Here is a 24,523-nt window from a genome sequence, read left to right on the forward strand (position 1 = left end):
CACCAGCAATTTCCTTGTCATCTCTTTCTGCCTGAAACAGACGCCTAGGTCTGAACACATATTTCAGACCCAGATTAAGAAATCAACAAATGCTGTTCCATTTGTAATGGGTAACTAAAGTACGCTATTGCTTAGTGCTAGATGTAGATAAAAAGCTTGCTTAGCTAGCTATAATCCTAATGTTTGCAGAAGGATCTTTGTGACTTAACGCTAACTAATGCTATTATAGTCAGAGAATGTCTCATTTGGCAACTGAAGGGAAAACTTGGGCAACTCTGACTTACTTTCCTTTTCCTTTAAAAAAAACCCCTCCTTATGTCCATCTCGTCTGTGGAACAGTCTTGTCTGAGGTGCTAGCTGCAAGCGCTATGCGTCGATCAAAGCGTATGGGAGTTGAATCTGCGTGCGTGATGCCAATTGTCTAGAAAACGTGGAGTGGAATTCTATTGCTACGGGTATTCTCCCTACTGAAAAAGTGGAACGGATTTGATTGTGAAGCAATGGAAAGATCGCTGGACTAGTAGACCAGTCATGCACTAATATTTGGATCGCAAATGTGGGGGGGGGGCTTTTTTTTTTTTAAGTGGGGGGGACATGACCCCCCCAAGTTGAAATGTTGGTCATATGCATAGATGTGTGTGTATGAAATCTATAAGCTTCTATGTTCATTGGTAAGAGACAGAAAGGGAAGATAATTAAGTTGAGTTCAAAGGAATGTGAGGTGCTGATGGCTCTGTGGGCAGTTTGCCCTGGGGGATGGGTGAAGCATCTTACCTTACCATCTGGCCTTCTGTCCTCTAGTCAGAGTAAAGGCCAATTTATACTTCAGCGTTTTTACGGACACGCACACAGGGAACGCCCTCTCCGTCAAGGAACTCCCTCTCCGTGCCCTCTCCCAACCCCTCGGAGAGCTCTACATGCACCTCCTGATTTTCCTGACTATCTGTCAGTCATTTTACTGATACCCCTTGGCTGTGGTCCATATTAATAACCGCTTGCGTCAGGGGCGGGGTTGCTGTGACCAACAAGAGAACAGAATCCTTTGATCGCCACTGTTGTAAGTTTTTACAATTCATATTTCAGCTAAACAATACATGTAAATCAGCATCTGAATTAAAATGTAACGAGAAATGGGCAGTGTAGTTGCTGAAAATTTGCTTATTTTATTGATGAAACGGTTCATTTGTAAATTTGCTCCGACTTTTTGATAACCTAGCTAGCATCGCAGTGCAGCGCCATCTACTGTTCTAGTGGTGAATTGCTTTCAGCACGCAGAGCCGTCCGAGTAGAATAAATTCAACCAATCCGTCCGACTCCGTGCGTCTGTCCGTAACAGAGTTGGAGAAGTATAAATCGGCCTTAAGGGGCTATTGAGGCAGTTGCTCTGAACTTTGGTTAGAGAAGGACTGTGTCCTGTTTCATTGTTTGTGTTAATTAAAGATCGCCACTGTTGTAAGTTTTTACAATTCATATTTCAGCTAAACAATACATGTAAATCAGCATCTGAATTAAAATGTAACGAGAAATGGGCAGTGTAGTTGCTGAAAATTTGCTTATTTTATTGATGAAACGGGTCATTTGTAAATTTGCTCCGACTTTTTGATAACCTAGCTAGCATCGCAGTGCAGCGCCATCTACTGTTCTAGTGGTGAATTGCTTTCAGCACGCAGAGCCGTCCGAGTAGAATAAATTCAACCAATCCGTGCGTAACAGAGTCGGAGAAGTATAAATCGGCCTTAAGGGGCTATTGAGGCAGTTGCTCTGAACTTTGGTTAGAGAAGGACTGTGTCCTGTTTCATTGTTTGTGTTAATTAAAAGTACTGTTTGAAGATAACCACACAAAGGACAGTTGACCATTTGGCTGGCCAACCCCTGTGGCTTTATTATCTACTGCTCTGGAGAGAGCTGTGACATCAAAGAACTGTGGGACACTTGGTATGAGTCAAACTGTCACTGAGTGGTGCTGGCCAATCACAGAGACCACTATATTGATGGATTAACCATCAGAATAACAATTTGTTCTAAGTTTATATAAGGCAGGGTTTTAGGGTTGTTCTTCACCATTCTCTTGAACGACCTGTAGGTTACATCTGCATGTCTTTCGATATGACGGGTCCTAAGTACTAAATTAATTATATTGAAACCGCCATTTTGACTGTTCAAATGTTCAAATCGCTAGAATGTCGCTAGAATTTTCTATGACAACCAGCCAAATAAATGGAACGTTTTTAGGATGTAGGCCGAAAATGAGATTCCCCTCTTTGAAAAACCAGCAGCCGCCACTGGTGGAGATGCTACTGGCTTGTAAAGCCCACTCAGCAGCAGTAGAAAAGAGACAGTAGACCACAAAGTATCGGAGGACAAGATTAGGACTCTGGGCTGGCCATTTAATAATTAAAATGTTCTTATTTTAAATTAACTGCTTTACACGTTTGCAGTGTGACAAAGGGCATTGTCTTGCATGAAAATTGTAGTCTGATTGGGAGATCCTTGCAGGTAAGGAACCACATGTTGCTGAAAGAGGTTCTGATAAACATTTGCATTCACCCTGCCATGTAGCTGTATAAGAGGAACTGAACTCCTGCTGCAGAAAATATCCCCCAATCCACAATGACACTTTCTCCTCCTCTCATTGACTTCTTTACACAGTCTTTCCCCAGCTTAATGCCGACCATAATGATTCCCATCTGACCCAAATACATTAAACTTGCTTCCATCACTAAAGTGAACTTTGGACCAGTTCTCTTCTGTCCACACAACATACTCATCAGCAAAAGCTAGTCTAGCCTTTTGATTCATTCTGCTGATGGTTGGACACTGCAGTGTGGGCTTTCAGTCCGAATTCTCTTAAACGACGAGACACTAAATGCCGAGACGGATCCTTATCTTGAACTGGCGTTGACCTGGCATTGAACTGGCAAGCAATTCCAGTTGCAGTGTTGAACCAATTCCCCATTGACACTCTCCGCATTATTCTGTCCTCTTGTACATTTGTCTTACATGGACGACCAGCTTTTTTGTGGAACTTGAATAAATTAGTGTCATTATAAAGCTGCAATATTCAGAACATGGTGTTGATTACAGAACTGGTCAATTTTGGATGGTTCAAAGATTTTTTTATAAAAATATAAATAAAACTCTACAGGGCTTACACTTTCGCATGGCACTGATGTTGCTGGCATATGTAGGTAGATTTCACAAAGTCGGAATGGATTTGGGTACATTTTTGTCATGCGCATTCAAACAATCCCCTTGAGTTTGGCTAGCAACAGCAGCTAGGCTAATTGCTCGTAGCACAATTTACCGGGGTCTGCTTCTTCACCGTGCAGGGCTGTAGTCTAACATCAAATGGTCGTATTTGACATTGACAGTTTTTTGGGGGGCATATTTTCAGTTAGCAGATGGTACTGTTTCAACCGAGATTCCATCTACCTAATAATACTGCCTGTGATAGAAGCTAGAATAGCTTGTTTCAAGGGGGTTCAGCTTGTTTCAAAGGTGATTATTATTGAATGAATGCAATATGAGTCGGCTAAATGCTTGAAAATATCCCTACTGTAGAAGGGAAAAACTTAGGTGACGTTTAAGTCATATATGTTAGGTTCATTCTACATTTACATTTAATCATTTAGCAGACGCCTGTATCCAGAGCGACTTTAACTTACAGTAAGTACAGGGACATGGCCACACTTCACGCAATCTTCATAAATAATAAGTAGGCATTTTTATATAAAATATACAGAAATATCAGTTGTCAAAATAGCAGTTAATAAACGGACCCATCTGCAACCGATGCAAGCAAGCACACCCTACAATTTCCCCAGAAATTGTACCCTCTCTAGTTTTATTTTCCAATAGACATTAACAATCACTAACATTGACCATCCTTCAAAATTCTTCTTGAAAGAACTACACAACATAGCAGTGTGACAAGCAGAGTTCCTGCACACACAGGGTTCACCACAGACTCATCCCCAAGTGGCATCTCCAGAGTTACATGTCTGTGCTCCTAGAGTAGAGAAACATTTCGTGGTGAGTGAGAGCGGCACAGCATATGGGATCTAAACATGTATTCACTTGCCTTAGTCTATTTAGAGTTAGGGTTAGTAACCTAATCTACTGTACTGAAGGTACAGGTGAAAACTGCCCTCACTGATAAAATAAAAAAAGCACTGATTTCATAAGAAGGGGAAAAGACACCAATACACTTGCTAAAACATTAACTAAATCTATTTTCTGTCAGTTTGTGAAAGAAGTCAAACTAAACTTTGAACAAAATTATGTAATGAACTTTTAAGGCTGACTGATAATCATAAATTCGGATTAAACTTGAGTCTGATACCTGCAAATTCTGAATGTTGATCCACTGGCACATGCTTATATTGACAGATGTGCATGGTGCATCCACAATGTTGTGAGGTGGAAGAAAATGGACTGGTGTACCTTAGAGAGAAAAAAAAAAAGTTCTATTTGTTTATAATATAAGAAAACACACTGCTTTGGACGTGATGCAGTCCAAAGCAGTTTACACAAAATAATTAATTTTTCATTAAAGATTGGTAAATTTAAGAAAAACTGAATACAAGACAACGCACAATTGTCAGCTTTGAACATTAGATTTGGAAGTTCAATTTGGACCAACTGAAAATTCTCCTCAGTAAGAGAGGGCTTGTGATAGCGCCCATGGATCAGGATGGGGAATTTGAGCTTCTTGCCAACCAGAGACACATACACAAGTGCAGTGAATCCTGCAGACATGTGAGCTGGAGTTTCTACATCAATTGCTGAATTCAGCAGCACCTATCAAAACAGAGTAGTAAAATATTAATTTGGTTATGTGCCTTGCAATTACCACAACACTCAACACAAAGCTCTACATTTGTGTTAGGTACAATGTGCCATCAAATTACCTGTAAATCGAGGTCTTCTTTCGGAGGTGCAAGTTGGTATGGATCAATGTAGAGTCCACTGGGAAATCTGTAGGACAGCAATATTCTGAGTCTATTTGGTGCCTCAGGACTAAACTCAACAGTGGTGACCAACTCCCTGAAACAAACCAAGGACAGTCTTGTTAAATCTCCATTTTGATTGTCACAGTGGTTGTCTGTATGAACATGGTCGTGGCCAGCTATAAGGTCACGAGGTCTGGAATAGGTTTGAATGGAAAACATTGGTACAATTGGTGCTAGAGAACTGTTTAATCATGCAGAAAAGTGCTAGACAATACTCCTTGCGTTCTCAGGACTTCTTTATGCTCGCTGACCAAAATGCAACTTCGAGCAGTCCCACAATGAGCTTTCCTCAAAATGCGCTGTTTCTGTGTCTGTAGCTTTAAATGCTAATGAGGAGGAGAGGGGCGGCAACATGCCCTAATGTTTACAACGGATGTATCGGGCTAGTAATCAGGAGGTTGCCGGATCGATTCCCCGCCGTGCCTAATGACGCTGTGTCCTTGGGCAAGGCACTTCACCCTACTTGCCTCGGGGGGAATGTCCCTGTACTTAATGTAAGTCGCTCTGGATAAGAGCGTCTGCTAAATGACTAAATGTAATGTAAATGTATTCACACACACACTTGATGCCATCTACCTCTACATTTGTGACAGTAACTCAGCTGGCTCGTAGCCCCGTTGCTGTAAGATGCCTCGAATTTGCCCATTCTCATCTGATCACCCTGGTTTGCAGAGATGCACACTCATAATAATTTCAAAGAGGGGAAATGCGGAACTCCCGCGCGCCATAACACCAACAGCATAACGGTTATCCAAATAACAAAGAAGTGTACAACACTGGCGTTACAGCGTTTGTATTCACACACACACTTGATGCCATCTACCTTTTACATTAGCAACAGTAACTCAGCTGTTAGAGCTAATGTTACAGCCACATTCTAAGGGTAGCAAGCTAGGTAAAAACAAATAAAAAAATACTTCTGATTTGTACATCCAAACACTGAGCAACTGTTATGCTTTGTTCGTTTGCTAGCCACGATGTCTCTCCAGGAAAAAACAATATCGTACTTGCCTTTGCATGATCGTAGCTCAGTTTTTCATGGGCGGGCCAGATTATCTGGGCGGGCAAAGCAGAGAGAAGGGCGGAACCCCGTTCCTTGTGACGTCACAAGGAGGAGATTTTCAAACAGAGCAATTGAGCCTTTATTTTCTCAAAGGAAGAGACGAACACCCAGGGCTTTGTTTAAACCTATCGAAAATTCTAGCCACTGGGGGACCAAAGGCAGGCTAAGGGAACTCATGTTAATGTTAAATAACCTCCTAAAGTGAAGTTTTCATGTAAAGTTGGTTTGAAGTTCGATAGTCATTGGGACGCCCAGTATTGTGTTATTTTAACCGGTGTTAGGTGCTACGACCGTCCGCTTAGCCAATGATTTGGCTGCCAAAACAACAAGTATGTTTAGGGACATCAACAAATTACACGTTTCAAAAGTCAGTAGCTTCTCTACAACATGAACTGGGAGCATCAAAATAATGTTAAACTGTTAAAGGTGTATGCATTCATGCTGTACAGACTTTTTTTGTTCATTTTCACCTCACACTATTTTAAATGAATTTATGAAAGTTTTAAACTTCAATAGCTTTTTGGTCAAAATATACAACAAAATACAATAAAAGGGCATATAAAAAAATACAATAAAACAAGGATTGTTCATTTCACTACTCCAAATGGGTCCACCTGCAGGTACTGAATATGACCACCAGAAGAAACATTGTCGCTGCACTCCATCATTTTCTGTGTGAGCATCTGCTCCAGCAGGACATTATGGAGTCTCATACTTTTTTGAACTTCAGAGGAAATCATTTTCAGAACATCTTTTGTAAGACTACTGGTGATATTACCACCACATAATTTGTCTTTTGGAGTCTTCCTGAGCTGCTGATGGATGTTGTGGATCGATCTGGCAATCTGACCTCTTCTCGGGAAGTTCACGTACCTAAATTATTTTTCCTTTTTTGCATGAGTTACTTTATCTCAGCACTTTGATGGTTATGCTTTTTTGTTGTGATTATGGGCTATTGTTTTCTCCTGAACACATACACGGCTTTGCATGTCTTAAATGTGCAAACTGCAGATACATGCAGGTATAGTCACATTCTTTTACAGTAGTGTGAGTACAGCAGGGCTGGACTTGGACAAAAAAATTGCCCTGGCATTTTTGCTCAGACCGGCCTACCACATTCGGTCGGACTCTGAGCCACTGCATCTGACACAAGAAACAGCAGGAGAGGGGCGGAGCCTGTTAAGAGAAATGATTGGGATATCCCAGTGTCAGTATATAGAAATAACCAATGCCATCCCTGGTTCATGGGCCGGTCAATGGGGAATTTATAATTCTTTTTATTACGTTTTTAATTTTACACCAGCCCAAAAGGTACCTCAGCCTGCCGGTTATTTGCCTGGTATGACAGATTACCAGTCCAGGCCTATTTGACTTACAGCTGGCCTTTGGGTTTTACACCTGACTCCACTTCCTAGGATTAGAAGAGTTTGGATATGTCACTATCATTAACACAAACTGTGATTAGATAAGAGAGTCTCAGCCTCCAAATGGACATGTGCAAATGTACTTTTTTAACAGTTAAACAGGGCTTTGAAATGTACATAGTCCCAAACATTTCATTTTCAAATGTTCAACCCATTCATGTTCAGTGTTCCGAAGCAAGTTAGCTGGTAAATTGAACAAATTACTGCATTATTTTAAAAACTCGCCCCTCCTTGAGTCACCACCTTACCGCGGTGGAGGGGTTTGCGTGTCCTAGTGATCCTGGAAGCTATGTTGTCGGGGGCTTCATGCCCCTGGTAGGGTCACCCAAGGCAAACAGGTTCCAGGTGAAAGACCAGACAAAGCGTGGCTCAAAAAACCAACCATGAAGAAATACAGCAATGGTTCTCAGTTGCCCCTGCCCGGAAGCGGGTCACCGGGGCCCCCCCCTGGAGCCAGGCCCGGGGGTGGGGCTCGATGGCGAGCGCCTGGTGGCCGGGCCTTTTCCCATGGGGCCCGGTCGGGCACAGCCCGAAGAGACAACGTGGGACCCTCTTCCAGTGGGCTCACCATCCGCAGGAGGGGTCATGGGGGTCGGGTGCAGTGTGAGACGGGCGGAGGCCGAAGGCGGGGGCCTTGGCGGTCCGATCCTCGGCTGCAAAAGTTAGCTTTAGGGACGTGGAACGTCACCTCGCTGGCGGGAAAGGAGCCTGAGCTGGTGCGCGAGGTAGAGAGTTTCCGGCTAGATATAGTCGGCCTCGCCTCGACGCACAGCGTGGGCTCCGGAACCAGTCTCCTTGAGAGGGGCTGGACTCTCTTCCACTCTGGAGTTGCCCTTGGTGAGAGGCGTCGAGCTGGGGTGGGAATACTGGTTTCCCCTCGGTTCGGCGCCTGTACATTGGGGTTCACCCCGGTGGACGAGAGGGTAGCCTCCCTCCGCCTTCGGGTGGGGGGACGGGTCCTCACTGTCGTTTGTGCTTATGCACCAAACGGCAGCTCAGAGTACCCACCCTTTTTGGAGTCTCTGGGGGGGGTGCTGGAAAGCGCTCCTCCTGGGGATTCCCTCGTCCTCCTGGGGGACTTCAATGCTCATGTGGGCAATGACAGTGAGACCTGGAGGGGCGTGATTGGGAGGAACGGCCCCCCCGATCTGAACCCGAGTGGTGTTTTGTTGTTGGACTTCTGTGCTAGACACGGTTTGTCCATAACGAACACCATGTTCAAGCATAAGGGTGTCCATATGTGCACCTGGCACCAGGACACCCGAGGTCTCAGTTCGATGATCGACTTTGTAGTCGTGTCATCGGACTTGGGGCCGCATGTCTTGGACACTCGGGTGAGGAGAGGGGCGGAGCTGTCAACTGATCACCACCTGGTGGTGAGTTGGCTTCGATGGTGGGGGAGGACGCCGGTCAGGCCTGGCAGGCCCAAACGTAATGTGAGGGTCTGCTGGGAACGTCTGGCGGAACCCTCTGTCAGAAGGAGCTTCAACTCCCACCTCCGGGAGAGCTTCGATCATGTCTCGGGGGGGGCCGGGGACATTGAGTCCGAATGGGCCATGTTCCGGGCCTCCATTGTTGAAGCGGCTGACCGGAGCTGCGGCCGCAGGGCGGTCGGTGCATGTCGCGGCGGTAACCCTCGGACCCGGTGGTGGACTCCGGAGGTGAGGGATGCCGTCAAGCTGAAGAAGGAGGCCTATCGGACTTTATTGGCTGGTAGGACTCCAGAGGCAGCTGATGTGTACCGGCAGGCCAAGCGGAACGCGGCTTTGGCGGTCGCGGAGGCAAAAACCCGGGCATGGGAGGAGTTCGGCGAGGCCATGGAGAATGACTTCCGAACGGCTTCAAAAAGGTTCTGGACCACCATCCGGCGGCTCAGGAGGGGGAAGCAGTGCTCTGTCAACACTGTATACGGTGGGGATGGTGCGCTGCTGACCTCGACGGGGGACGTCCTGGATCGGTGGAAGGAATACTTCGAAGACCTCCTTAATTCCACCAACACGCTTTCCGACGTGGAGGCAGAGTCTGGGGACATCGGGGGGGGCCCTTCTATCTCTGGGGCTGAGGTCGCCGAGGTGGTTGAAAAGCTCCGCGGTGGCAGGGCCCCTGGGGTGGATGAGGTCCGCCCGGAGTTCCTTAAGGCTCTGGATGTTGTAGGGCTGTCTTGGTTGACACGACTCTGCAACATCGCGTGGACATCGGGGACAGTGCCTCTGGACTGGCAGACCGGGGTGGTGGTTCCCCTCTTTAAAAAGGGGGACCGGAGGGTGTGCTCCAACTTTAGGGGGATCACACTCCTCAGCCTCCCTGGGAAAGTCTATTCAGGGGTCCTGGAGAGGAGGGTCCGTCGGATTGTCGAACCTCGGATTCAGGAGGAGCAATGTGGTTTTCGTCCTGGCCGTGGAACAGTGGACCAGCTTTATACCCTCCGCGGAGTCCTGGAGGGTACATGGGAGTTCGCCCAACCAGTCTACACATGTTTTGTGGATTTGGAAAAGGCGTTCGACCGTGTCCCTCGGGGGCTCATGTGGGGGGTGCTCCGAGAGTACGGGGTACCGGATTTCCTGATCGGGGCTGTCCGGTCCCTGTACGACCGGTGCCAGAGTTTGGTCCGCATTGCCGGTAGTAAGTCGAACTTGTTTCCGGTGAGGGTTGGACTCCGCCAGGGCTGCCCTATGTCACCGATTCTGTTCATTACCTATATGGACAGAATTTCTAGGCGCAGCCAGGGTGTTGAGGGGGTCCGGTTTGGTGACCTCAGGATCGGGTCGCTGCTTTTTGCGGATGATGTGGTCCTGTTGGCTTCATCGGGCCGTGACCTTCAGCTCTCACTGGAGCGGTTCGCAACCGAATGTGAAGCGGCTGGGATGCGAATCAGCACCTCCAAATCTGAGGCCATGGTAATCGACCGGAAAAGGGTGGAGTGCCATCTCCGGGTCGGGGAGGAGATCCTGAACCAAGCGGAGGAGTTCAAGTATCTCGGGGTCTTGTTCACGAGTGAGGGAAGAATGGAGCGCGAGGTCGACAGGCGGATCGGTGCGGCGTCCGCAGTGATGCGGGCTCTGCATCGGTCCGTCGTGGTGAAGAAGGAGCTGAGTCGAAAGGCGAAGCTCTCTATTTACCAGTCGATCTACGTTCCTACCCTCACCTATGGTCACGAACTATGGGTAGTGACCGAAAGAACGAGATCGCGAATACAAGCGGCCGAAATGAGCTTTCTCCGTAGGGTGTCCGGGCTCTCCCTTAGAGATAGGGTGAGAAGCTCGGTCATCCGGGAGGGGCTCAGAGTAGAACCGCTGCTCCTCCGCGTCGAGAGGAGCCAGCTGAGGTGGCTCGGGCATCTGATTAGGATGCCTCCTGGACGCCTCCCTGGTGAGGTGTTCCGGGCACGTCCCACTGGGAAGAGGCCCCGGGGAAGACCCAGGACACGCTGGAGGGACTATGTCTCTCAGCTGGCCTGGGAACGCCTTGGGGTCCCCCAGGAAGAGCTGGCGGAAGTGGCCGGGGGGAGGGAAGTCTGGGCCTCCCTGCTTAGGTCGCTGCCCCCGCGACCCGATCCCCGGACAAGCGGCAGATGACGACGACGACGATTTTAAAAACTTGCAAAATCCCTGCCGGACGCATTTTTTTGGTCTTGAAAAGAGGACATGTCCGGGTAAAAGAGGACATCTGGTCACCCAAATTTTATATAGCCAGCTTTACTTAAGTTTATTGTAAGATATAGGTTAGCTTGTTAGATTCTAAATGCAGTTAGATCTAGACTGTAGGTCTAGTATCTAACGTAAGGAACACTTTTACTGTAGCTAGCTAGGGAGCACGTGTATCATAAATGAGTTGGTTTATAGTCTGTCAAATTAGTTTTAGTTATTGCTGTTCGTTGGCATACAAAGTAAGTAATCTCTTATTAGCATAGTTAGTACATCTGATTAGAGCTAGCAACAATGAATTGCAGATTAAGGGGTCCCCTATCGTCCAGCTAGCTGTGTAGCAGTGTTTTTTTTTTTCGAGCTACTTGAACCAAGTGATCACGTGTCGGCGAGATCAAAGTGTGTCGTAACTCGCGCACAGTGCTCGTAAATTATTGTTGAAGTTTGCACATACCTTTTTTTGCACTGTAGAGCCCTGTGTGCTCCGATAAATTTCAGATTTTTTCTACCAAAATACCCTATATCTCCATCTACTATCCAATTTCGAGTGCCTCTCATGATATCGACATTTAAAAAGGACAGAAATGACTGGCAGGTCGACAAAAAACAACAAGACGTCGACTCAAACTTCTACGGATGGAAACTATCCCATCTGATCATAGCGACAGGATAACCCAGATAGAACATGATGTGGGTGGGCTTCAATCCAACCTAGAGTTGGTGATTCAGGAGAATGTTATGCTTAAGGCTAAGGTGGAACATTTGGAATCAAGATCAAAGCATCAAAACCCACGAGTGCTGGGGCTGCCGGAAAATACTCAGGGGAAAGATCCTAGAGATTTCATGGCTAAAGTGTTTTATACCCTGCTTGGTGGATTACTTTCTGAGCCTCCTGAGCCCGGGAAAAGCCGTTTTCCCGGGCGCCCGTAACAAGTCCCGAGCGCCTAAGGCAAAAAAAGTCTGCAATGAAAAAAATATGCGTGCAATGCATCTTAGCGAATATGTTCTCAATAGTATGTTTCAAGTAGGCTACAGCCGAACCCTTGTTCTGTTTTGATCAATAGTAATTGAGTTGATAAGCGTGTATTCTTGTCTGATCAATACGCAACTGTGAGGTGGCAAATGGACAGAGCGGCCAGTAAACTGTCGTTCCGCTGCGAGGGACAGCGACGTGCATGAATACACCTGTACAAATGCAAATTACATTTCCACTCAAAATGCGGACAAAAGTTTGATTAAAGATTTCCAACGCAGCCTCCATCGGTATTCTTAACCTGGAATGATAATATATAGTATAGAAACAAAGAAAAATATAGCTGCAAGCAGCGATGCGGGTTCCTCCGCAAAATGGCAAAATATTATAAAAATGTACATTGTAGAAGGTCAAGAGTTGGACAACAAGAGAGCAAAACTACTTCATGTTGGGCCAACTGCAATAGGCTGAATGGGGATTTGAACTCATGAGCATAAGGTTACAAGGCAGCCTCTCTATCCTCTCTGCTACACACCAACTGTTGAGAATATTAGAATAGAAAGGCCAGTATTAGCTTTGGTCAACTTTGGGACAAAGGTTAAAAGTTAAGTGGTTAAGTTAAGTGGAATTGCGTGAAATTGCGCATGGTATTTCATAATGATGTCATCCTGTTTAACTAAAAAGATTTTCCAATTTAAGACAGGCTAAAAGACTGTGGCTGGATTCAAACCTACAATCTTATACTTTGCAGGTCACTGTCCCTGTCCATTGAGTTATTCTCAGTGTTGAATATTGTCATGTTTAGTTACTGTATGAAAAAATAAAGCCGTTTCTTCTGTGGTAAGCGTTGTTAGATTAAGCCAAAGTTTAAACTACTAAAATTCAATCATATTTTGACATACCAAGGTGAAATTGTTGATGGTACTTCAGAGTGATGTCATCTTGCACCCAATAAGGTTTGAAAACCATCAGTCAAAATTATATTTGATTTATTGACACAAATATATTGAGGCAATGTGGACATTTACATAAATACACCCATTTCAGACATTTTGTATTACATTTCTCATTCCATTTCACCCTATATAAAAATACACCTGCCCGCACACTATCCCAATCCATGCCGTTTACCTCCCTGCCAGCGCAAGTCACCCCAAAGCAGAAATGCTGTAGCGGACGCATGAGGTTTAGATGACGACCAAAAATTGCCTCTCACAGTCAAAACACATTGCTCACAACACTGTTTCCAGAATTTCTCAAAGATGGCTTGAAGACCGCTTTCCAGAACCACAATCAACTTACTATCAAGAATAGCCTCATTGGCAAAAGGTTTATGGCACAGCCCATGATCAACTCCTTGCGGACATGGATGTACAATGGCCGACTCTCAGCTCCCATTAAACCACACAACATGCACTCTCAGGGTGACCAACAAGATTATTTTAACTAACAAACAACAATATTACAAACATCTAACTGAACGAACGCAACAACTGAAATCCCTTGCACAGCTGTTGTAACCAAACTATTTTCCACAAGTTTTGGCGTTTTTTGACATGCCACACTGCATGCTGTGTACCCAAGAGCGCTGACGCCCATGATCTAGCTGTGCTCCGACTGCGTGATATGACGAGAAGCTACTGACGCGCTACGGTCTCGGAGTCTCCTGAAATGGAACGCGTCTTTCGGCCTTGAAGCTGCGTGCGCATCATCATCAAGACCCCATGTATATGGCAAGATAATATCCAAGCTAACAATTTCTCCAAATCTGACTGCAGTTTTGTTACCATATTTACTGTGTGGAGCAGAAACTAGCAATTCCATGAATCAAAAGTCTATAACTTGAACAGGTTTCATTACTTAGGACACTAAAAGTCAGCAGCTTGGAATGCTGGGACATGGAAAGGATTACACATTTAGACTTTCATCAAAGTAAAAAATGCTGGTTTGTCCTTTTTCAGCAATGTCCTCAAAAAAGCAGTCTGCAGAGCTACTGTGTCTGGGGGTTACTGTCTGTCTCTGGAGGGGCAAGCAGGGCCTGCAGGCAGGGGCAAGCAGGGCCTGCAGGCAGGCAGTCAGGGCAGGCCAGCTGGATGAAGCTGTCCTGGGGTCAGGGCTAAAGAGAAGCTGTCCTGATCCTGATTCTGTCCAGCTAGAGGCGGGTAGTCCAGCAAGGGATCAGTGTTTCTCTCAGCATTGTGAAAGAAGTTTTGGGCCTATATGTAACATGAATGTGTTTCAGGAAGAAGCTTGATACAATGTATGTTAATTCAACTCCATTTGGTAGAGATGCCACCTGTAGTTTTATAACACCTAACTAAGAGACATGAAGTCTAAGAGACATGAAGTCTGGGTGACCTGATAGGGTTCTTGTCACCTGGGGGGAAGAGACAGTTGGTCTGAAGAAAATGTGGATTCAACTGTATTGTTCTAAGGATTTAACCAATGACAGAAGAGAATTGGTATAGCTTCAGGTCTGTAGGATGGACCAATGGCTTATGAGAACTGTTGTATCTATAAAATGGTCTGTTGAAGAATGTTCTGGGGGGTTCAGGGCCATCAGCTGAGTAGTGCTGGTGGGCTGGATTCTCCCGGTTCCATTCTAGAATGCTAGATGGAGCTGTATGGAATTGTCTTTGTGTTATTGTCTTATGTTTGTGTGCTGATGATGTTATGTTGGTAACGTTATTATGCTTAAACCTACGTCAAATAAACATTAACTCTATACTTCACCCAACTTCAGCTTGTACAATTGATTGTCTGCAAAAACTACCACGACAGTTTTGGAGGGGGCACTAGGATGTCCATTGAAGTGCGACTTGGACTCGTGAGTGGCAAGAACGGGATTCTTCCTCAGGGTCAGGTGGTTCAATGCGGCATTTTGAACAGGGGAAAAGTGGTGAGTTACTGAGATCGATTAATTTGAGTGAATTTGTGGTGAGGTTGAAGTTGTTGTTGAATTTGATGGGGTTTTGTTTGAATGGTACAATTTTAGTCGGATAAATAGATGTGCAATTCCATCTTAATTCGGGTCCAAATTGTGATATTGCTACATTCCTACTGTAAATCCTCTGTGTTTAGTCTTTGAGTAGTTCAAAGATGCAGTTGTGGTCTGTGTTAAGTCTTTGATGTTGTTCAGAGCTCCAGACGTGGCCAGTTTATGTTGCTGCGCCAGTTGTCATATGCATTGTGCGTATGGTTGTCCATCCATGGGTGTGTGGATGAGTGTTTGGGTAATGTGGAATGTTCTTGAAATTCACAGTGGATGATCTGTGAATGGATTGGTTGAAATTGTCATATCTAGTTACCATTTTTTTTTTTTTTTCTCACAAATACATGTTATTGCGATATTTTAGGGAATTGTATGAGCTATCTAGGTCTATTGAAGTCATGTAATTACTAAAGTATACTAATACATGTTAAAGGGTTCGAGACCCGTTGCGTTGAAGTCGTACAAAGGATCTTGAGTCCCATTAGGGGTTACGAGTTCTGCATGAGTTTATTGCTACTGAGATGTGTGTGTTATGATTAATTCTTAGTTTGGTGGTGGACCAATGCGTGGCAAACATTGGTTAATAAATCCTAACCAAATTGACAAGTTGCAGATTGTCGACCAGAACTGAGATGGATGTGTAAACGGCTAATCTGATGTGGTGGTTTCCATGTTGAATTTGAATCCCGACTTCTCTTTTATGTGAGGAAGGAGAAGTTAAAAGAAAAAGTGAGGAAATTGTATAAGTTTGTCTTTTGTGTTAAATGTTTGTTTGAAACAACGAGGAGTATAAGAAAATAACTAATCCATAAAATACACATAATTTTTTCTTCCGAATGTGCTAGTCCGCCGTCTGTTGAACAATGTCTGCTAAAAATTGCCAGAAAGACAGCGCTTGGATCGGAAAGATCAAGGCTGTGGTTTTGTGAGTGTCCAGAGAGACAGGGAAAAATGGCAAAGGGATTTGTCACAGTTTACAGACAGAATCAACAGCGATGGTGGCAAAGGAAGGAATTGCAGTTTCAAAATTGATACCACGGAAGGGTAATTGCCTAACACATGCGCACACACAACCAGAGACGACAACTACACAATGACATTTTGTATCCTGATTAGGAATTGTATTGAAGCTGGATTTTTGTTTTGTTTTTGAAAAACTGTTTATTGTTGGATGACATTAATTGTACAAAAAGAAAAACTGTGGAAATGTGAAAGAAGTTTTGGGCCTATATGTACAATGAATGTGTTTCAGGAAGGAGCTTGATACAATGTATGTTAATTCAACTCCATTTGGTAGAGATGCCACCTGTAGTTTTATAACACCTAACTAAGAGACATGAAGTCTAAGAGACATGAAGTCTGGGTGACCTGATAGGGTTCTTGTCACCTGGGAGGAAGAGACAGTTGGTCTGAAGAAAATGTGGATTCAACTGTATTGTTCTAAGGATTTAACCAATGACAGAAGAGAATTGGTATAGCTTCAGGTCTGTAGGATGGACCAATGGCTTTTGAGAACTGTTGTATCTATAAAATGGTCTGTTGAAGAATGTTCTGGGGGGGTTCAGGGCCATCAGCTGAGTAGTGCTAGTGGGCTGGATTCTCCCGGTTCCATTCTAGAATGCTAGATGGAGCTGTATGGAACTGTCTTTGTGTTATTGTCTTATGTTTGTGTGCTGATGATGTTATGTTGGTAACGTTATTATGCTTAAACCTACGTCAAATAAACATTAACTCTATACTTCACCCAACTTCAGCTTGAACAATTGATGCTATTTGCGATTGACTGCAAAAACTACCACGACAGCATCCTCTGTTGAACTCTGTTGAGCAGGCCTCTGCATGACCCTCCAGACCTGTAAAAGTGAAGAAAGGATCCATGTCAGTTGTAAAAAATGAAGCTTTTTACATCTACACTTGACATAAACTACAGTTTTGACTGTGAAATGCAGTGGCATTACTTGAACTTGAATCCAAATGTGTTGAACTGATTGGAGACCCGGCCATGCAAAGTCACTCAAAACATTTGGCTCGATTCCAGGCTCTGGCAAGAGTATTTAGCTCTAAACTGGTCAATATACACTTCTGACCAAAGACCAGCTCGACCTTTGCCTGTAAACTGACTGATTCTGACTGTCAGAGACCTTTAAATAGGCTGACCGAGTGAAACTAGCCTGGCTAACGTAGGTTGCTTTTTTTTGGAAAATGACAAATGAAATAGGCTTGTTTGAAAGATCCTATATACTGGCTATCTTCAGTAGACTCTTGTCTACAAAAAGCAGCCCTCCCTGACGTTTTAGGACTAGAATTTAGTGAAATACGATATCGTTTACACACTGCCAGTGAGTGAGCGAGCCGAGTCTGTCATTTAGGCTAAGTCAAAACAAATTACCCTCGGGACGCAGTCTCACTCCACTTGCAAGTTTTCCACAAATCACAAAAATAATTAGAGCATCCGGCTAGAAGCACAATTCCTACATCTCCTAAAGGCTTCCCTCCTCGAGGTTTGGTAACAAACACATTTTTGGTGTCAACCGAACTGTAAAATGGTGAACTTGTGAACATGACGCGACCAAAACATGGCTGCCGCCTAAGCCTATGCGGTCTCCCTGGCGCATAGGCCTATACAAAGACTTTCTCGACCCAAATCGAAATTCTGAGCAGACATGTCTGTGGGGAATTGCTTGTTCTCCTAAAAACTGCCCTCCTCTACCTTTTTGATGAATTCGCCGAGATGCTACATGATTCAGTAATTACACAGAGGGAAAAAGCTAGCTACTTTTCGAGTTCGGTTTTCCATCACTTCAAACTCACAATCTAAAGGTCTCAAAGTGCTCAAACCTTCACCATAATTCAAGAGTAGTGTACTTTCACGAACCCAATCATTGATTCTAGCTGAAAATGTGCAAAAATAGGACTTACCGAACGTGGCTCCAACACGGCTTTCTGGTGATTTCAGTTGAAAACAACAATGGCCGCTAAAAAATTATTTATATCCGTAAATGCGAGCTGATATTGGAAGCGAAATGAGGGTGAGGGTGGGGCTTGGTCAGCACACCATTTCCAGAAAGGATGTGTGTGCGTCTCGCCAAGCTCGCGCGTGTGTGTGCCAGTAGGTTGACCACCTGTTCCTCTTTGCGCTGTATAGCACAGCATTTTCAATATGCGACGTGCGGAACAAGGGGTGAAAATGCTGTGCGACAACGCAAAGCGGGACAGGTGGTCACCCTAGTGTCAAGGGGCAGGATGAGTCTGTGAGAATTTGGAGCGCGCGCGCACTGTGAAGCAATTCAATTGAATTCAATCATATATTGACATACCAAGGTGAAATTGTTTATGGTACTAGAGATTGATGTAGTCTTGAACCCTATTAGGTTTGAAAAACAATCAGTCAAAATTATATTTGATTTATTAACAAAAAAAGTATTGAGGCAATTTGGACATTTACATAAATACACTTCTTTCAGCCATTTTGTATTGCATTTCTTATTCCATGTCACCCTATGTAAAGACATGTATTCTACACATCTGTAATTCATTTCAAGTCGATTGGGTCTATGGTTTATGAGTAGACGGGTTTTGAAGGTTGTACCAAATTTGGACAGTACAAGATAATTCATCATGTCAAGTCTGACAATATGGGTCCTTGAGGCTTTTTTGTTCCCCATGAGAAGTAAGGCATGTATACCAATTTTCAGGCATTTTGGAGTAATGGGGCTCTGGGGAAATCACATAGACTTTGGGCGTGTTTTATAGCGCCACCTATGGGCGCACATGGGCCACTAGCCGTCTGGGAGTAATGAGTGACCTGTTGTATCATTGGGCCAAATTGGAAAAAATCGGGTCCAGGACTTTTTGAGCTATTGGGCCATTTAGCGGAGAAATATAATAATAATAAGAATAATAAGAATACTAACAAAAACAATAGGTTTCCTCCTACCGGAGGAACCCTAATAAAAGGAAATTGCAAAACACCTGGGAATAAATACATTGATTGTGTCATTGGGCAAGGCACTTCACCCTACTTGCCTCGGGGGGAATGTCCCTGTACCTACTGTAAGTTGCTCTGGATAAGAGCGTCTGCAAAATGACTAAATGTAGTATTTTTACAGCCGAACCCTCGTTCTGTTTTGATCAATAGTAATCGCGTTGATAGAAAGATCGAGTGTGTTGTTTTGTCTAATCAAGACGCAACTGTGATGTGCTTATTATTATTGGGTGTGCGTTACCTTCGGCAAGGGCACAACCTTTGCTCTCTCATATATATTATTTATACGTATTTTTGCCCCTAAAAACAATAAATTCCTAATAGATCCCTAAGGATCCCTCAATATTTGGACTACATAGACAACGTTGGTGTCAAAATGTTCATCTTGGTCACGATTGCGTTGCTTCTATTGGGATTCACGTTCCGTTGCAAGGTTTAGGTTTGAATTAAGTTTTTGTGGCAAAAAGTGCCTTATGTCAACGAAGGGTAGTCAATGCTAGCCTACGTCACAACGTCGGCACACGTTAGCAACGACGCATTAGATACGAAGTGCATAGATGTGCTAGACTGTTGCACAGCAAGTATCATATTGTGCCGTACTAGCAGCATTATACATTTAAGCAATTCAAGACTTGCATGTACAGCAAGTAATGTCACATTAAAGAATGTATTTAAACTCAAGCTTGTGTGGTGCGTTACTGTCTTCAATGCCACAGCCTAAACTTTGTCAAGGAAACATTTTTAATTTCCGTCGCATTCAAACAATCACCTCAGTGTAGTTTGGCCTAGCAACAGCAGCTAGGCCACAGTAGCTTGTTCGTAGCACAATTCAGCTTCTCCAGGCAGAGCTCTAGACTGAGACCAAAAAGTCGCTTTTGGCTTTGTTTCTGACAATGATCGCTCACAGCAAACTTTTTTTGAATGAGCAATTTCCCCCTAAATAAATATCAACCTTATTTATGTGTTTTGGGGCATATTTTCAGTCAGCAGATGGTACTGTTAGAATCGCAATTTCGACTGTAAAATACTGCCGGTGACAACGTTGTTAGAATACTAGTAGCTTGTTTCAAAGGGGGTTCAGCTTGTTTATTAAATGGACCCATCTGCAACCGACGCAAGCAAGCACACCCTACAATTTCCCCAGAAATAGTATCCTCTCTAGTTTTTTCAAATGTAATTTCCTGGACTTTTGGACGTTTTGTTTCCACAAACTAGATATCATATAATTTTGAGGCTCCTGTTCCGAGTGCAAGGGTGCATAGTCTCAGTTTATTGGGTGGCTTCACTGCCTAGGGCAGGGTTCCCCAATTAGATTTAGAAAGGGCCAAATTTGGCCAGGCATGCTTAGCCAAGGGCCAACATGTTATTTTTTTGGGCTACAGTTTTATGCATGGATATTACTTCTATTATGATTTTATAATTATTAGTAGTGGTGTTGGGAGTCACACAAGAGAAAAATGTACTCTTGAAACAAAATGTGTCCAAAACCGACTATTTAATTATGAAATGCCCCTGGAGCATATTCTGTGCAAACAGTCAGCAGACTAAAATTCCAGCAAACACAACAGACAGCTGTTCCATGTCGGTTCGGTCACAGGAATAGTCTACTGCTAGTGAAAATGCTTCTGTTTTCCTCAAATCGGTGAGTAGACTGGGAAAACACTCCTCCGCTAAAACATTGACTCTTTTGGTTGCCGTGTAAGCCAACAGCGGAACTTGCAGCGGAACAGTTTTATTTTTTATTTTTTTCTTGGTTTAAAACGTAGGCAGCCATGCCGATTGCATTAAGTAACTTGGCATTTGCGAATAGCTTCTTAGCTCTTGCAAGCTTCCAAGAAACGTGTAACGAGGAAGCTGTTGCGCAATCTTGTGCAGATGTTGTTTTACACATTTACATTACATTTATTCATTTAGCAGACGCTTTTATCCAAAGCGACTTCCAAGAGAGAACTTTACAAAGTGCATAGGTCACTGATAATAACAACAAGATAGCCCAACAGCATTGCGGGTAGTCAAAAACAAGAAGTATATATTGTGAACAACCAAAAAATAGTGCTAAAGGGAAGAAACCATAAGAGCATGTAGTTAAACAAGTTAAAATTACACAACATTAATCTCTAAGTGCAGGTGTACCTGTAGGAAAGCAATAAAAATAGGTTTAACTAAAATAGAATACAACAGTTTAAATCAGCTACCACTAACCAACAAGAGCAACAGTCTAAGCAAGAGTCATTGTGATCCTTGAGGAAACTAGCGTTGGGTTCAGCAAACCATTCCAAAGTACCATTGTACTCCCGGAACAAGTGCGTCTTGAGCCTTCTCTTGAAGGTGGAGAGACAGTCCGTGTCTCTGATGGAGGTGGGGAGTTGATTCCACCACTGGGGTGCCAGGCAGGAGAAGAGCTTGTGCTGGGACCGGGCGGTCTTACACATAGTTAAAACCGAGTGCTTGTATGATGTTAACATGCTTGCAATTTTTTGTTTGCGCTGGTCAGATTTTTCTGGATAGTTTACATTAAAAGCATGAATACAGTTAAAGCTGTCAGCGTGGGCCAGACATTTGGCTCTTGCGGGCCGTATCTGGCCCGCGGGCCGCTAATTGGGGATGGCTGGCCTAGGGTGTAACATCAATACAATATTAGGAGCAGATAACACTACATGAACAAACCAACAATTGGTTGTATGTACGTGTACTATGGCTGCTCGCTGCCCTCTGCTGACGAGCATCAGACGTTTGTGCTACGTTTTCAGTTGGAATGCTGGGATTTTGGGTGGTGATGGTATGATGCCCTGTCTTTTTGTTGTTATTTTTTGTTGTAGTTTTTTTTCTTTTTCTTGCTCCCTGTTCTTCCCCTCCCCACTACACCATGGTCCAATACTTATGGCAGGGCTGGGCACCTTTCTCATTGACAGATTCCTGGGGTATTACAAATGACAAATGCTAATATGCACAATGATAATATACACCAGGCGGTTTAAATGGGCATCTTCTTAAAGTAGTTACCTGGAACATGCGCGGCTTAGGAGGGCAAATTAAACGCTCAAAAGTTGTCTTTCCGCAGGAGACATATCTACGCATAGATGATCATTTGAGACTTTGAAATCCTTGGGTTAGATACATTTTTCATTCCAATTTTAATAGCAAATCTGGAGGCACTGCCATTTTAATACATAAGCGAATCACATCATTCACCAGAAAACTTGAGATGTGGCTGCAGCGAGTGAAAGATGGAAATGTGGACTAATTTGAGAACCTGAAATTACTCATTGAAGAGAACAAACTGCAGAACACAGTGATCCCATGCATGGAAGCACACATCTCTGCCCTTCAGAAACACTTCCAGAAATATTTCCTGATGCAGAATCCCAAAGAATATAACAGGATCCGTGACGCCTTCAGTGCAACACCACCTGCCGACTTCAGTACATCGGAGTACGAACAGTTCATTGATGTCACCTATGATTCAACAATCACTGCGTTTATATGGATTTGAATTACTGGCTTATTTGGACTGAAATAGAATGATCCGTTTCTTGTTAACAACTTTGTTCGAATAATTGCGGTCCGATCGACACCCCGATCGACACCCCAAGATAAATCGATCCGAGTCGGTTGAAAATGTGGACATCGCATGAACTGGACTCTGAGATCCCGCCACCCTCCCTCCCAGGTTGTGACCTGGAAGTCGAAAAAGACAATAAGTTGTCGCTGCCGGGAGCCGGCCCGGCAAAACCAAACAAACAACGCGAGCAAATAGCGGCAATAGCATTCCGGTCCTGCTTTTGTCATCATGCACGAAAGTAGAGAGACGTAGCTTCACCTTGCTCTCCGTTCGCAGTCTTTCTCGAAATGTTGATGTTGTTGTTGTTGGTAGTGGTGAAGAGGTCAAGCGGAAAGGGCTGTATCACCACTAGTTGTAATGAAAACAGCGCCACGTATCGTACTGGGATATGACATGCTTTCCGCCAATGATTCGGTTTATTCACTGCCATATATATTCGGATAATACCAGTTGCCCCAAAAATTCGCATTATCCGAATAAAGTTAGAATCAAATTGATACCATCATGTAAACGCAGTGAATGAGGCTTCAGATTCAGTCAAAGATACTGGCTGCATTTTGAATTGGAATGGAGAAAAGTTTACCCACTGCTAGGTAGGAGAGCCCTGGCCATACTTCTTCCTTTTGCCACATGTGAGATATGTTTTTCTGCTGTGGCCTCAATCAAGACAAAATACAGATCAAAGCTGGACATCGAAAATTTGACATCGAGTCTCAATCTCAAACCTGCAACCCATATTTGAGAAGATCTGCAGCATGTAGCAGGCCCACACCAGTCACTGAAAATATGTGAGGATTAAAGGTGTCATTTTTGCACAACAAACCTTTAGGTTTTTTTCTTCACGGAGTTGGTCATGTTTTAAAACCCATTTTTACAGACAGACAATTTTTGAAAAATTATTTGATAGCAATGTTGAACACTGTTACACTGAACATAATTACACGGTTAAGATGCTTAAAAACTGTTACAGGTTTGTATTAATTACAATGTGTGAAATCAAACTGTGGAAAAAAAAAAAATGTGTGTCCTGTTTTTTTTGGGGGGGGGGGGGGGGGGGGGGGACTCTTGAGTGTGCACCCACGGAGATTAACTTGCGATGGTAGGTGTGGGTTTTTCTATTTGTTAGTCAGGCCCGTGACAGAGCCCTTTGTCACAGACATATATGGATTGTGGCGGAGTTACGATGCTGAGCAAACATTCTTAGGTTTGACTTGTTTCCTATATAGCCTACCTTATGCAAAGTATCTTAATAAGTAATTGCCGGGCCAGTCAGAATTTTTTTTGTCAAAGGCTTTTGGGTCTGTGAATGAGTGTAAATTGGATGGCTTGATATGTATCCATTAAGAGAAGCACAGTAATGCTAGCTAGCTAACTAAATAGCTAATTTAGCTAAATCAACAATACTTACTGGAGTCGGGTGCATTTATGATAAGGATGCTTATAATAAGGATGATTACACCCCCACCCGCCACCTACGGTCTTCTTCAGACAACCGCCTGGTGGTCCCACCGCTCAAGACCGCCCGGTCCCAACACAAGCTCTTCTCCTGCCTGGCCCCCCAGTGGTGGAATCAACTCCCCACCTCCATCAGAGACACAGACTGTCTCTCCATCTTCAAGAGAAGGCTCAAGACGCACTTGTTCCGGGAGTACAACGGAACTTAGGAATGGTTTGCTGAACCCAATGCTAGTTTCCTCAAGGATCACAATGACTCTTGCTTAGAGACTGTTGCTCTTGTTGGTTAGTGGTAGCTGATTTAAACTGTTGTATTCTATTTTAGTTAATCTTCTATTTTTATTTTACTGTTGCTTGCTTTTCTACAGGTACACTTGCACTTAGAGATTCATGTTGTTTAATTGTAACTTACT

The 24,523-nt window shown here is 44.0% G+C and overlaps 1 protein-coding gene across 4 annotated transcripts in view; it reads right to left on the reverse strand.

Annotated features, from left to right (window-relative positions):
* Positions 1-3,815: 3,815 nt before the first annotated feature.
* pigx (phosphatidylinositol glycan anchor biosynthesis, class X) overlaps positions 3,816-24,523 on the reverse strand; it is a 50,581-nt gene continuing 29,873 nt past the window's right edge. The window contains exons 3-6 of one of the 4 annotated variants that reach the window (XM_047050098.1): positions 4,911-4,977; positions 4,733-4,800; positions 4,343-4,443; positions 3,816-4,009 (exon numbers count right to left, since the gene is read on the reverse strand). In XM_047050098.1, coding sequence (XP_046906054.1) covers positions 3,969-4,009; positions 4,343-4,443; positions 4,733-4,800; positions 4,911-4,977 — 277 coding nt within the window. In that variant the 3' untranslated portion in view covers positions 3,816-3,968. Of the gene's footprint in view, positions 4,010-4,342; positions 4,444-4,595; positions 4,801-4,910; positions 5,047-24,523 lie in introns of all 4 variants that reach the window. The other 3 variants (XM_047050096.1, XM_047050097.1, XM_047050095.1) reach the window with 3 other exon arrangements.

This window comes from Hypomesus transpacificus, unplaced genomic scaffold, assembly GCF_021917145.1.
Source record: "Hypomesus transpacificus isolate Combined female unplaced genomic scaffold, fHypTra1 scaffold_100, whole genome shotgun sequence".
Lineage (NCBI taxonomy): Eukaryota > Metazoa > Chordata > Actinopteri > Osmeriformes > Osmeridae > Hypomesus > Hypomesus transpacificus.